The sequence below is a fragment of the Danaus plexippus genome, chromosome 10, assembly GCF_018135715.1.
Source record: "Danaus plexippus chromosome 10, MEX_DaPlex, whole genome shotgun sequence".
Taxonomy (NCBI): Eukaryota; Metazoa; Arthropoda; class Insecta; order Lepidoptera; family Nymphalidae; genus Danaus; species Danaus plexippus.
Window position 1 is genome coordinate 4,723,022 of NC_083543.1, and position 16,512 is coordinate 4,739,533.

The 16,512-nt window shown below is 29.0% G+C and overlaps 1 protein-coding gene across 1 annotated transcript in view; it reads left to right on the forward strand.

Moving 5' to 3' along the window:
* The first annotated feature begins 485 nt into the window (after window positions 1-485).
* The window catches only part of LOC116766798 (acetylcholine receptor subunit alpha-like), a 33,306-nt gene continuing 17,279 nt past the window's right edge, over window positions 486-16,512 (forward strand). The window contains exon 1 of the mRNA XM_061521731.1: window positions 486-770. Coding sequence (XP_061377715.1) covers window positions 582-770 — 189 coding nt within the window. The 5' untranslated portion in view covers window positions 486-581. The remainder of the gene's footprint in view (window positions 771-16,512) is intronic.

The following is a 16,512-nucleotide window of genomic DNA, read 5'->3' on the forward strand; positions in this document are numbered from 1 at the left end:
GAAATTTCTATAGAATAAATTTAATCTTCAGAATATTATTTACGATATCAGATTAAATTTTTTTCTTAGTCAGACTTCGTTCTATCGACTGAAAATATTTATAGAACAGAGCAGCAATTCTAGAAATGCAGACGAATGTGCGCAAACTAATATACACAAAACAATTATTTTTTTCATTTAGTAGGAATTCTTCATAAAGACATAAATTATGTAAAGTTGTATAATTAATATATAAAACGTCGATAATTATTGATTTTTATGTGATGTCATAATAATCGCTATCATTCAAAATTAAAGATTTTGGTATAATATTTTCTTGGAAGTTGTGAAAGCCTTACGATGATTACATGGGGGCTTGAACGAAATACGAGAGTTTCACGTAGAGTAATGCCAAAGTGACATTTCTTTGGTAGGGGGTAAGGGTGTAAGGGCGAGGATGTTAGGGCGCTGGTAGGGGCTGGAGGGTAAAGGGAAGCGAGTTGGGGGGAGGTCGCTTGAGGCGTGTCGGCGGCAGTCAAACCGCGCACCGCGCGCATGTGGACGTCTCCTATTCGCGTGATGATGGCCGATCTTATAAGCTGATGGGCGCTCTCGTCTGGTGGCTGGCGGCCTGCTGCCTCGTTCGCGCCGTCGCCGCCGGCAATCCTGACGCCAAGCGCCTCTACGACGACCTCTTATCCAACTACAACAAACTAGTGCGTCCTGTTGTCAACAACACGGACGTCCTTCGCGTCTGCATCAAGCTGAAGCTGAGCCAGCTCATCGATGTCGTAAGTTCGTTAAAAGTTCTCCTTCAATTTATAACAGTCGACTGATTTGACCTACATCGGCTGGGTGCATTGCGAATGCATTCACCGTTGCACTTGCGCGCAACATTTTTGGAATTTAAATAGACACTAATCACCATCACCGACCCAGTTTTTTTAAAAGTACAGAAATTTCAAACCAACCGTGTTAAAGCTGTAGAAGCGAGAACAGTAAGCATTCTTCGCGCGTCCTCATCTCCATACTAGGAAGGCGCCGCGCTGTCTGTCTATGAATTTCGATTTTAAATCCATAAATCTTTCGTATGAAGGTTTCTCAATTGCTACCCCTGAATTGTTTCATATGAGTAACTTATATTAAATTATATATAACACACATATTATAATACCATGATAACCGACACTTCATATTTCGATTCTTTAAAAAAAAAATTGGATCATAGAAATTTTGCTACAAAGCACCAATTAAGGATGTTTATCGGTCCATTTACCTATGAAAATATTTCTTTAGATTATTATTTAAAAAAAACATAACAATTGTTATAATATACATCGGCTGTATTATTAATGAGTTTGTGTTTATTCGTACATATAAATAAAACTGAGAATACTTTAAGCCAGTTTAGTTATAAAATATAGTATCTGTGAAATAATGTTATCTAAGATATTATGAATTAAAAGGTCATTCGCTTCAATTATGTATCATGTATTACGTTGGTAAACTAACCTTGCATAATTTCCTTCAACCCCTGGCAAGAACTGAATAATAAACGTGCAATCTTTCTGAAAGATAAATTGCAAATCGTATTTAACGTTCTTACGTAACAATTGAAACCAAATGGAATCTAATTTTAAGTAAGGAAGGATAAAATTTTTGTTATCATATATAACTTAACCAACCACGACTGTTAAAGGAATATCTTGATTAATTAAAAAACTACCTATAAATATTACAGTTATATACCAAACTTGGAATCTATGTAGTATCTATGTTACCAAGGTCTTAAAAGAATAAAGTTTGTGTTAATAATAAAATTACTTTTATTAAAATGCTATCTTTATCAAATTGATCATAGATCCTCTATCACGTATAGACACGTGACTCTAGAATATTTAAGGCAAGCTCTGTTGGAGATCAGCCAGAACAGAAAGACAGGTATTATATATCATAATAACTGTATAATATGTATTTTAAAATTACAGTTGCCTCTTTTTAATAATTATAAATTAAAACGTGTTTTGACTTTTATTAGAATAAAACACAATAAAGTTCTTTTTTTAAATTGAACATATAAAACCTTTAAGTATTTACCGTAAAACATATTGCAACAGATAAAATTTTAAATACCAAAATTCATTAAAAGTTTCCGAACTTTCTGAAAAATTAAAATTTGAATGACATAACGTGGCATAATTTGCCTTGAAGAAAACGATCAGAGATGGTTTTGTTGCAAAACGTCTCGGAAGCCATCACATGATTCATGTTTAGAAATCTGAAATACTTGACCTAATATCGGCATCACTGAAGAATCCCGTCTTAAGCACGCAATTCGGCTTTTGATCATAGAAACATTATTCATGTAGCCATTATCGAGGTTTCAAATACTTGTAATTCAGAATGAAATGTTTAAAACATTTATTCTGTATAAAGATTATAAGTATATATCTAGTTCCAGCAGTTTGTTTTCTACGATATTCCTCTGAAATACCAGTACAGTTATTGAATAATGAATCATAAATATTAGTTTGAAGCTCTGGCAAATTTTATTTTAAAGATTGTATTGATTACATTGACTGTAAAAGATAAAGATAAACCATTCTGTAACAAATACTTTTTTTCATCACGTAAATATATTATATACAGTTTTCAATAATAAAAACAATATCTTTATATTAAAAATATTTTATATCAACAATCTATATTTATGAAGATAATATATCGATACGCTTTACCTTGTATAGACCAAAGAGTTATTTTTTTTTAATAAAATAAAATGTTAATATAAGATAATATGGTCCTGGCGCTAATGCCAGTTATCTGGTGAGGTATGTGAGGTGAACGCATACACATTTAACTTAGTTTTTATAGCTATTATGTTGCTCCAACATAACGTTAAACCCTACTACAGGAGCAGGGGTGTAGGTAGATATTTTTATTTTTCATGAACTAATCCCAATTACTTTATAATCTTTCTTTAAAGTAAAACTTAGTTTTTTAGCATTTTCTTTTTAATAAAGATTAACCGTACAAACACCTTGTCAAAATTAGTATATACTATGTATAGATCTCGTAGCAATCATCACGTAACGAAGAATCGTAACGCTCTATTCTTTTCCTTCTCTTTATTAATGGGTCTTTCTATTTTCTAAAGTTGCTGCGTATGTGTGTTAGAGGGCGTGAATCTAAGCATTATGTACGGTGAATGATATAACCGCAATTCTTTGTCCCCACATGTGTAAATGTAAATAACATTATTTCTTTTAATCTCTACATATGTGCTATAACTATATTATACGCTGTATTCTATTGTAACTTTAAAATAAATTTATAATTTTTATTAAAGTGGAAATATTATAATAATTAAATTACGACTAGTTTTTTTGTCCATCTAACTTATGTCGCGTTACAGCCTGTCACAACCTCGGCAATGCTGGGTTCGTTTCGCGTTATTTGATAATGTAGAATTTATATATATATATATATATATATATATATATATATATATATATATATTATACATAGCATAATATTCCAAAAAAAAAACAGTTAATTGCTTGCTATCATTAAACGTTTCATTTACATTGTGATATCTTAAAAACTAAAAAAAAAAGAATATTTAACTTATACTCTATATTTTACAATCAATTTCAATGTATTTTTCAAACTTTTTAATTCTCAAACATTAAGTAATGGTCAATGAAGTTCATTTCAATATTTGCTAAAGATTTTTGTTTTGAAATTGTTATAGAAAAATAACATAAAAAACAAAAAAAAATATATTGTTGAAATAAGGAGAACTGTATTTTTCACTTTAATAAGAATACGGTAATTAATTGAATAAAAATATTATTTTTAGAACACGTTTTTAATTAGAAAAAACTGGCAAAAACGTTTCTGATTGGCAACTCGGTCCGTACACTATATGTATTAACGATTCCCGTCTAATTAACTTAGTAATGATCATTGAAATTCTCAAGCGATAGATACAAAAATGCACTTCTGAAACATAAAACATTATAGTGACATTATTCTTAAGCCAAAAAAATACTTGTATACTTTCGAAAACATTTAAAGAGACTTTTTTAAAAAATGTAAAAATTTTAAGAGGTGGCCTTTTGTAAAATTATTATTAATTACATTAAAATTAAGGCTACATGGATATTTTTTGTTGCAATTTTTTCTAATAATCTAATCTGTGTTAAGCTACACATTCAATGAAGTAAAATTTTGTTTGAGGATAGGTTATTGAAACAGTGTCATTTAAGTAGAGTCAATCGAACATATTTTTATGTTTTTAAATATTGATGAAAAAATTAATTTTGGATTTGATTTTGAATAAACGTGTTTAAATATATTATTTAAAACGAAATTGTCCAATTCGAATTTCAAGAACAAAAATAGTACAAACAAAAACAAAAATATTATGAATCTTTTCTGCCTGTAGCATAAGTCCTATTATTTCTCTTTTTTAATAAATTAACTACTCTAACAGATGTCAAGACTATTTTAATCAGTAAGTGTTAATAAAATTGTTAAACTACTTCAATTGGTCTAAGTAATGCCTAGTAACTTCATCATTCAATTTAAAATAATCACATCTACCTTGTGGTAGTTATTAAAAACTGTCATAAAACTACTTTCTCAGAAATCTTTGAATGATAATGATAAGAATCGCTGGACCGAATGTCACAGGAAAGATAATACAAGTCCCATGGTATTTTATGTTATGATTATTATTCCATAAAACCCACATTCTAACTCTCCTGGATAACCAATAGTTCCGCATTATGCCGTATCCCCTTATGTCATAAACTCCTTAAAATCTTTAACCCAGTTTTCCATTTTATTTCTTCTTTTCTGAATTCTATCTTTCCAATCTAAAGCCTTAAAAAGTAATATACATAACTAATTATGGAAAAAATTCTATCAAAAAGATATATTCTGGCTACATATTGGTAACCCTACAGTTCCACTTAATGCTATTGATGATATTTAATATTCCATTGGTAAAACAGTATCATATCCATTCTACAACATTCGACTTTATAACATTACAACTTCCTGCTAGAAATTTACGTGATTATTGTTTTATTCTAGCCAAGCATAAAAGTTCGCAGAAGCTCTGAGACAAGACATTTTTGATTCGAGACTTCTTAGTGCCTGTGCCTCAAAGGGGCAATAGCGTTTTTTCTTCTGTATTTTAGTTTTTTTAGAATAATATATCCCATAGTATTTTTATTTAGCAAAAGTTTGCACTTTTGTTTAGGACATGTACTCTTCGTACTATTAAATAAAACCTTCAATAAATAAAAAATCAAGTAACTAACAGCCCACATCTTCTCATATAACTATGTAATATCTTTTCTTGAATACTCAAATCAATGGAAACAATCGAAAAATGCTACTTCTCCCGCACTATTTCAAGTGTATTGCAGAATTCCTCACCCTCACCCTAGAATCCAAAATTATGCAAGTCCTTTTATGCGATCTCTTAAACTATGTTAGCTATGATTTTCGTACGGTCTGACGAGCAACTCAATAAACTATTCAATTTCTCTTCGGATTGCCCAACATAGTTTCAGATTATGGCTAACAATTGAAATCACTCACTATTTGCTAGGATATGCGTATAGTACATTGTAAAGTATCATTAGGAATATATTGCCTTCCAATTTGCACGATTGCTTTCTTGTGTCCTTTGCATGACCCTTTCTGTCTCTATCTAGCAGCCGCCCTGACAGTTCTTGTGGATCAGTAAGAGCTGCCTTTGTTCTACGTTATTAATAAGTATTCTGCACAAAATTTTCTATTGTCCCTTCAGCTAAAACTTATTTTTGAGTATTTTATTGTACTTGTCGTGCATAGTATATTTTTTTATTTATTATACACGTTTGTGTACTTTTTACTGTGTTAGCACATCATTCTCTCCCAATCTTTAACGAAATTAATTTATTGATAGAAAACTCCGTTTATCTGTCAGTCTATTTGTTTCTACCGACTAATTTATGATACGGCTGGATGTACATATTTCGAGTTGTCTTTTATAAGTAGATAAGTAGCTTATAAATTGTTGATAAAAGTAAAATTTTAAGCTAAATTAATTTCGGAAAATCAATCAAGGACTTGCCTATAAAGTTAAGGCTAAGAGAATAAGTATATAAATATTTACCGGTACTATTTTAAACTGACTAACTGTTGTAAATCTTTTGTAACATTCAAACAGAATTTACATCTTCTATAGCGTTAAAAGCAGAGTAATAACAATTTATAATGTCAGTAAAATTTCTAGCATCATTACTCTTCACGGCTACTGATAAAGCATTTAAAAGGAAACGAAAACCGCTGCAAAGCTTCCCTGAATCCTCATGCTTCACACAACGTTAGAGTGTGTCTCATTAATCTTAATAAACGCTACCTAAGTTTATGTCCCCTAATTTGATTAGGGGTATAAATCAACTCCTAATTGTATTAAAGTTTATCTTATTTTGGAAATACAGCCAATACTTTAATATTTATATTGAACTGTATTTTTTACACATTATTTATTATGCGATTAGATCATGAAATAAAAAATGGTAATGGTATTCAAAACTTTAGCGCATAAAGTTGAAACCAGCAAAGTTAATTTTGTTATTTTGAGACTGTATTTAGTTAGTATAATTTAATAATAATATACATATAAGAGCGTCAGGATGGTGCCTCATGGAGGTCTAGGCTATTCATACCCACCATGGGCGTTGTAAAGATTGGAACTCAAAAATAAAAGCACACTTTTACTGTCCGACATCTTATTTATTGAATATCTTTACAACTGTACTTAAAATTACAATAAAATCATAAGACGAAAATGGATTATCAGCCAATAAGTTAGACTTATGCGTTTCGTTTGACGGCTGTCAGAAGTATGACCCCCGTCCTCACTCTTAGTGACAACAACTACCCTATAGGGAACTGGCCGCTCATAATTTTTATAATATTAATCAACTAATTGACTGAAATACTTATTACATTGAAATATTACTAACATTACTGATGAAACCGAAACAATATATTTCAATTTTATATATTACAATGGCTCAACGCTTTACTTTCTCAATACTTGGACTGAATATGAGTGATTTGAAAATTAGTTGGCATAAAGTTTTGCAGTAAAATTAAATGTATAAAAAATTTTTGCTTCCGAATTTCTCCAAGTAAATTTGTAATTTGACTAGAGAGAAATGTATAAATTGTGTTAAAACAATATATATGATAACGAATTCAGAGTGACGTCTATAGTAGTTCTCATGTGATTTAACAGAAATGCAATTGTAATGCCGGGAAATTAAGCTAAATTATGAGCCATGTTCAAGCTAATTTACTTTATGCTTTCGTTGAGTAGTCTTTGTGTGAAAGAAAGACCGCCCAATGCCCACACATCCATACAACCTTACAAAATTTTCAAATTAGTCATAAAAATACGATATATTATGTTTATTCATTATCTGATATATAAAATATATCCCATTGTTAATGAAAAGCTAAACAATGTAATAAATATTCTTGTAACATAAAAGCGTTATCGATTTGAATAATTTTAAATTAAAAAAAATAATTAAAACCAAACTCCATATTATTCCGGAGATTTCGTAAAGAAATCGTTTTATATGCAAATACAGAACCTAGTAAATTAAAGGACAATTTTTTTTAAATAAATGAATTTCATGTCTTGTAGTTTTTAGAAAACAAAAAAATAAACGTCTTTAAAAAAAATTATACGTGAAAGTTTTGATAAAAGGTTATTCAGAAATTACTATCATTACTCTTAGTTGCAGTAAAAGCTAGGCTAGCAAATATTACGATAAATACGTTCAGAGCGAGTACATTCATGCGACGGAGCCTAAAAAGGCTAATTTCCGTTCAAAGGAAATCGTACCACCACAGTCCGGCTTTCAATGTTCTGACCGTGAAGTGGGGTCGTAAGCATTATAATATTCTCCTTTGTTTCTGAACATAAGTACCTTGTGGGACGTTTTGAACATATAATCTTACACAAACGCTAACAGCATGCGTCTAATGCACATACATTTGTGTTATATACTAACTTGTGTTTACATCTTATTGAGGTCTAACAAAAGAGATTTTATTTAATTAACATTTACTCCCTGCCAAAACCTTAAACTTTTGAAGCTGTCAGTCGCAAGACAGATTATATTAATTGGCTGTTTAACACATTCGCTGTAATAAGACTCGTATAAGCATGACATGTTAATGATTCAATATTTCTTGTGGGATATATTAATTTATCATCATCCTATTAATATTAGAAATTCACAAAATGGCTTCCAACCACAGATACCGCAAACGCTAGATGGAATATGACATCTTATCAAACCAATGTACAATCTCTAAAGCAATTGCGGGTCAATTACTAAGATGCGTATTAGTTATCATAAATAAAGTGATTGTTTGCGGTAGACAATTTTAGAAAAGATCACAACTGATAGATTTCCTCAATATTGATATAGCGACAGGTCGTGTCCTAAAACAGAAAAGTTTTATTAATAAAACACTTAACGATCTTGATTGAGAAAAGAGTTTAAAGAGGATCATCTTTAATCTTTTTAATTTCGACGACATTTCCATTTAAAATTATTCTTTAATTTTTTTTTTTTATAAAAGTAGCATCTAAATTCCAACGGCTTTTATGATCTCAATAAAGTAAGTTTTTTACATCTGTGATTTGAGAGATTCAGTCAGAATTTTTCGCTTTATGAAAGAGAAAATATGAGCTAGCTGTAATCGTTAGTTTTCATATCTAAAGGCTGGAAAATCGATTTCATTTGGTATAAATTCAACTTGAGTTCTATTAGTCTACATTATATATTTCTTAGGTGTTGTATCTTTTTATATAGAGTACTATAAGATTATTTCGTAATCCTAGTTCATGTGTAATTACATATAAGACAAATGTGCTTGACAGACCCATAATATTAAGGTAATATCTTTTATTGAACTCAAGCTACAAGGTACAGAATCAATCAGTCTAGTCACGTAGCCCTGGTCCGAGAAATCGAAATAACGCCGATAAAGGAACGCTTAAAAAAATAATAATCTATCGAATAAAATGTAAAGCATTATATAGTTTATGTTATGTACAAAAAGGTTGATTTTTATTATGAAGACAAATTAAATTAAAATATTAGTTTCATTTTAATACCAATTGTATCTTTTGTTATATTTTTCATAATAGAAAAGACTTTAAGATAATTTTTATTATATAAACGTACCAAAAAGTCTAATTAATATGATTAAACATAAACAAATTATATTAGCATTTTTATGTTGGCTAAAACAATTGTAAAATCATGTTTAATGCCTCTTTTCTTTATATAACATTAAATTATAATATTTTATTTAATTGTATTTGATTAGTATTTTTATTTACTATGTAATTTTTGAATGGTGTGAATATAATAAATTAAGTGGCAGTCTGAGTACGAGCTACTAAAAATATGAATGTAAAATAGCTTTAGCTCTAGAGTCTAGACCGTTTAAAATTATCGCCAAATAATAAAACAATATCAGCGATGATGTTTTAAAAACAATTACTGTTGTAGCAAACAAAACAAATGTTTTATACTTTAATTGCGAGTTCCTTTATTCGAATCCTAATAATATAATGAAAAGTCTGAAATAAAAATAAAAAAAACAATTATTTTTTAATAAAGGGTAAAAACTAACCAAACTAACAAATAATAGCAGGATTACAAAGTAACTTATTTTGTACAGTAAAAAGAAATTACATATGTAAATACTCGTAGCGGGTATATAGATTGACAGATCTTATAGCAAATAAAGAAATACTGACATGTTTATTGCAACTTGTTTTCGACTCCCCTATGGTGGGTATCTAACGTTTTATATGGTTGATATTAAGAGTGGATTTTTATACAGTCTAGTTATTGTTTAAATCTTAAAACAAACTTAACATTAATACAGAAGCACAGCAATTGCTGTCGTTTAACATTAGATAAGAAATTCCTTGGCACAAGAAGTTATTAAACCCGTGACGTCGTAATAAACTATTTCAGAGGTTTTTCTGAGCGAAATCGCAATTTTAAATCCTCATTAATCATATTTTTTCATGTAATATAAAGTTACTTGATAGTGTAAAATAAATATACGTTATATATGAATAATCAAATAAAAATCTGTGCATACTTTTAAATTAAAGTTATCAGAATAAAAAAAAACGTAGTATTCAATAATAAAAATGTATTGGAGAAGTATATCGAGTTATTTTTTATATATATTTTCATTGGAAATACAGTTATTTAATAAAAATAATAGCTCACACACTATCATAGTTCTACAAACACTCATAGTACATCGATGAATGAAGATAACTTAATGTACGTATTGTTGCGAAATGTCAACCTAAGGACAATTCGATTGGCTGTTCAAGAATATTTGTTTAAGGGTATATATAAATATAGCTACAAGAACAAATATCGTAAGAAAATTTACAATATTATAGTTACGTTACGGTAAGATATGTTAAGTTTAAAAAATGTGTAAACTCTAGATCATATTAGTTTGTTTACTACTAATAATAATACTTTAAAATTATAATTTATAAACAATAAAGAGATTAAACTTCATATATATGCAATAAATAAAAAGAAGATATCTTGACCATTACATGAGGATAAAAAAAAAACATCTTTTAAAAATTAATAAAGAATTTTTAGAACTAAATATGATCTTGTAAAGATTAAATAAGATATGCTTAAAGTAACATCAAAGTTGTGTTAACATTAATTACGGAATGTTACTTCATTCTCAAATTACGAATAAACGAGTGAAGATGTGTCAAACAGCTAGTCTAAACTAAATTATTTACCTAAAAATGTTTTACTCGGTCTTTAATTGAGTTCGTCTTGGAATGCAAGCATGTATAAATTATAAACTTTTTTCAGTAAACAATTTGACAAGAGAATGTTTTTTTTGAGCAGGCAATATGCATTGTACTCGTTTTAATGACACATTTTTGTTCCGCGGAAAATAACGAAGATACTTGTTTGTTTATTAAGGATATTCTAACAACAAGCTCGGGATATGTCTATTTTTGGGAATATATTTTTTTCTTCTCGTATCACGACTGATGTTACAGCTTGACAGATATATGGTCAGTCACGGAAATATTTACCGCAGAACTCCTGAAATGAAAATTTACGAGCTTTGTTGTGATTATTATTCGCTTTAAACCAACTCTGGATGTTTGAAAAGCTAACTTCTGAATTACAATAATCATCGCCATTACACAAAACACTCGCATTTGGAACTATTTGATTTAGGGTCTGATAGTACCAATATCGCTTTCATTGGACGTTCTTATCTTTCCAAGACAACGCTCTCTGTTATCAAGTCCCCTTTAATTCGGATAAGCTTAAATAACTCTCTTTTATTATTTCTGGGTATTTAAATTAATAGCATTTTTTTATATAAGATACTGGTGATTCAATTAAAATCATTATAAGTTTATGATATCTTTATATAAATTCTCACGGCCTTATAAACTCAATGACGTATATTTCTATTTTTATTAAAGACTATACGAAGATACTATACGTTTCCGGTAACATGCAAGCTGTTACGTATTCCGGATTCGTGATACGCAACAACAGCAGTAACGAGAAGATAAACTTTTGGTAACTTTTGGGCCCATATTGCTCAGCTTTTGTTGAACTTTTTTTGTTTGCTTTGAATTACAACATATGTGTACCTTTTCCATATTATGGTTGCTATGTTTTAATATCTTATGTATTTTATAACAAATAATGTTAAGTCTCTGGTTCACCAATATAACCAATTTTTTATATTTTAATATTTTTGCTGCTGTTACGACCTTTAAATCTCCGATGACTTAAAGCTATAAGACGGAGCAATTGGAAAACGATGCGGAACGTCGAGTCCTAGGTTGATCCTCGAAAATTTTTTCACGAATAATTAATAAAGATTAATTTCGTAGGCATATGGAAACAGACGGTGTCGTAATTTGGCACTACCAAGGGAGACTTTGCAAAGCCCCTTCGTAAACCGAAATTGCAATACTGCAAGATCGCCCTGGTTTATGGGATTACGTTTTCCTCGGCCACCTGCCGTGAGGTAGTTCATATTCAAGTACAGTGTTATTGGACATGGTTCAGATAAAATTTACGATTATAAACAATTCCTTTTTGCAATTCGTTTCTTATCAATAATAATCCCAAAATAATTTTTGGTGAAACTAAAAATATGTCAAAAAAAAAAATTTATTTAAACCTGATCCTTCGTAATTTTAATTAATATTCAAAATAGTCTGTCTACAAAAAATGTTTAATACCAAAATAGAATCTAAAACATGGGAAATTAAATATTAGGAATTGCATTAAGAATGTGTTCGTCATCCGAGTAAATTTTTAATATTTTTGGAACACTCTCTTGTGTTCCTAATCAAATTATTAAAATCTAAAAGCTTCACAATCTGCATGCATTAAGTAAAATATAAAAAATTAAAATTTTCGCAATCCTATTAGGCAACTGCTTTTTACTTTCGAAATGGTTTGAAAACTTATTATAAATCTAAAGATATCTCCAAATATTTGGACCGCTAATAGATCGGTAGCTGATTAGATATAACTTATTTTACATGTTTTCTTATAATAAGGTACATAAAGTGCAGAACTCCGGCAGAAAACTATATATACATAACCTAGATATTCCTTGAAGTATTTGCTGAATTACTGATGTAAATATCTATCTAGCTCAGATGCCACGTTCCAATAAGCTTCTCACGCATTTATGCACGTGCTTTAGACCATAATATAATTAGCACCAACAGTTTCAGTTCAGTATTGATGAAATACAAAAAGATTTATGACATATAAAATACCCACACAATAAAAATCTAGTTTAAAAACATTATTGTACAAAAATGAACAACTATGTAACTAGAAACTTAATAAAATCGAAGTTTTAAACTCTTCTTTTCCGATTAATTGAGATTTATATATAAAATTTTAATAATTAAAATTACGATGGATGGATCTTACAGTTTTAAGAGAGAGGCTTAATTACATAATTTAGTTCCGCGGACGAAATTAAAAAAAAGGATAAATAATATATATTTTTATATATTTTAAACGTATTACCAATAATTTTTTTTTATTTTTTAACATGTTACTAAATGCCCTAATAATAATGAATGTGATATAGGATAGGATAGATTTTTAACCACATTCATAATATAAACTAAATATTCTTAATTATTTTTAATGATGATTAATAGTTAACGAAATCCTTAAAAATATTTTGATAAAAGAAAACATGTTAAAATGTTTTAAATTTACAATACATTGAAAAATAATACCAAACTATTCAAAATTCAAAATCATACAAAGAGAAACAAATATCGTTAACTTTTAATACTAATATTGAAATATTCATATTATATTGTAATTCAAATGTTGATCAATCAACATAATATAATATGTACAGAGTCACCTTAATTTGAGGCCCTTTACGTTTCAAAGAATTTCTAAACTTAAACTTTAAGTCCCAATGCGAAGTCAAACATTTATTATTAATAGGACATTCTTAAACTTTTTATCATTTAATTTTTTTTATAAGATTTTCGTATAACTTAATTAATTTAAAATGATTAACTTCATTTTATACAACAGTAATGCTTATGTTGTTCTTTAAATATATTATTATGACCAGGATGGTCATGTTTGTATCGCTTTGTAACTGTGTTGTAACGGGACACCAGTCATAAATTAATATAATATATTTCGTCATTTATTATTTTTTCATATTAAAATACCTCATACAGTAAATATTCGGAGGATGTTAAAGATTTTATGTCAATCTTTAAATGCCAATACAAATATATTCACGATTTAGGAATAAAATCTGATGAAACTATGTGTTTTTGGCAAACAAAGGAGATTTTTACTCAGAACGCTCATTGATAGTACTTGCTACTTTAAATATCAATTGCTGAAACCTGTGTCATTGATATCTTCAAGTACAGCTTAGTAGGAAAATGATCGTTATTAAAAATGACATTAAATCATGATTAAAAAGACATCATACATAAAAAACATACATTATAACAATAAATCAATATCAATTTGATTTTATAACACTAAATAACGTATCTCTATCGGCTGAATGAAGAGAACAATAAAAAAATATTAAATACAATACAGTGAGGCTCACCAACAAGCCTTGAACGTGTGTTTTCGGAATATTACGCAGATCTTAATAAATCATAGTTATTTCCAGGCAGCATAACATTATGTTTTATAGCGTTTTAAACAAAACAAACATTTAAAACGAGCCTAATTCTATTGTCGTGGGACACACAATAAACACGCGCAACAAAAACAGGAATTTTAAAAGCAAATACGTAGTCCTCACTGCATACTTAGAAAGCTTCTGTAGTACTTTAAATGTTATCATTTATTAACGTACAATTATATAGGTTCAAAATTTATTAGATTTAGCTCTTTAAAAATTCCTTATCTAATTTTGCAAGTCCTAATCAAATACCTAATAAAAATAAAGAATTTAAATAGCAACAACTACATTACTATGGAATAAGTTGTTTTGTAGAATTTGTTTTATTTATACGTACTTAAAATCTAAATCCGTCATTGAAATTAACACATGAGACGAAACCTTTAAGCATTCCATGGATTTATCGTGCGGGTGTCGGGTCAGTCGCAAGAATAAAGAAAAACGAGAAAATATATAAGAAGGCTACAAAACCAACATTTTTCTAATGCGGGATTTATAATATGAAGAAAAATTAGGTGAATTTTATATAATTTAACAGTGTCTATAGACATATACCCTTGGTACATTATTACAAGGCAATCCTTTCTATTATACTATGGAGACAAGTTTATAAATTCGCAGTCAGTACATGTTTACGATAAATCTCTCCTCGGAAACATGCTCCAAATACAATTTTCTATGCATGGTGCTTGTCAGATTAAGATTTGTATTAATTAGATTACTTCAATTTGCAACCCGTAACCCTGCAACAAATGCAAAGGACATATCATGCATGTGTGAGATATCTAGTATTTCTGAATTCCTATCTAAATGGATGCTACAGATTTCCTTTTTAAATTATTCGCCTTTTGGCCCTCGGAGTCTAACAATCATATTTTCTTATAAATTATCTCTTCTAATACTTGCGAGATCGTTTTAGGTTTGACCCGCAGTGTTTTACTGGAACAATGTTCCTTGACACGACTTGCGGCAGCGGGCTTATATAAATCATCATTAGAAGGTCTGACTTTTCTCATTTATATATTTTTTCTATAGAGTTGTAGATATATATGTATGTAAACGCGGTTGAGTATAGAGATGCAATGGTTATTGATCTCTTATACTAACGACGATTTTCATTTACTCATAAAAAAATGGTATCTAAAATTTTAGAGAGTACATATTTTAATTTTATTTGAGTTCAACTATGATCTTCTTATGTAGATGAGATCATTTTCATCTACCGGTGATCACGGCTGCTTTACAGTAACTGAAACGTCGGTTGATATAAAAATAAAATAATAAATGAATTTGCTGAATAAATTGACCACGTTAGACGAGCTCTCTCTCTCTCTCTCTCTCTCTCTCTCTCTTTATATTACAAAATTGACTGAGTTTCGTTTTTATTACAAGCTTCTAAAACTACAGTGAATAAATATCGATCGGTTACATGAAGCCCTCTAGACACAACTTTGAGAGCTTTAATGTGAACTCCGCGAGTTGCCGTAAAATTTCCCTGCAATTTTTATGCAAATGAATGAGGATATATCTATATTTCTATTAAAATTATTGATCATATTTTAGATTAATTCTACTAAACTAAATATGACACTACTCATATTGAACCGTATTTCTATACGACAAGAAAATAACATTCATCATAATAACATTTGAAAAAGGCAATTTTAGTCATCCATATGTTATTTATGTTATAATATCTAAAATAATTTTAAATTAATTTAACATTAGGATTGAGAAAAGATATTCCGGTGAAAAGATAAAAATGCATATAAAACACTTAATCTTTGTTTCTTTAAGTACATAAAAAGAAAAAAACAAATACAAGCGTTAATAAAGTACAATATTGTAATTAAAATAATGAAAGAAAATGATTTCAAAGAGAAGCAGTGAGGAGGATAGCCGCATTCTTTTTCAGCTCAGTAAATCGCAAAATTCAAATAAGACCTCTGTTCCCCGGATTAAGCGCCTTCAATATTGTTTATATCATCTTGACACAGATAAAAGCTACGTACAATGTTGTAATATTTTATTACAAAAGAACGTCGATTTGATGGAATTGCATCTGACGGTATCATATTTTCTCCATAAAAAACGTTTTGTTTCTTATCAATGCTCGTATAAAATGATATAACAAAACAACAATATAATATTAAGTTGTTATGAGGAATAATATAAGATATACACGGATTTATTATTAAC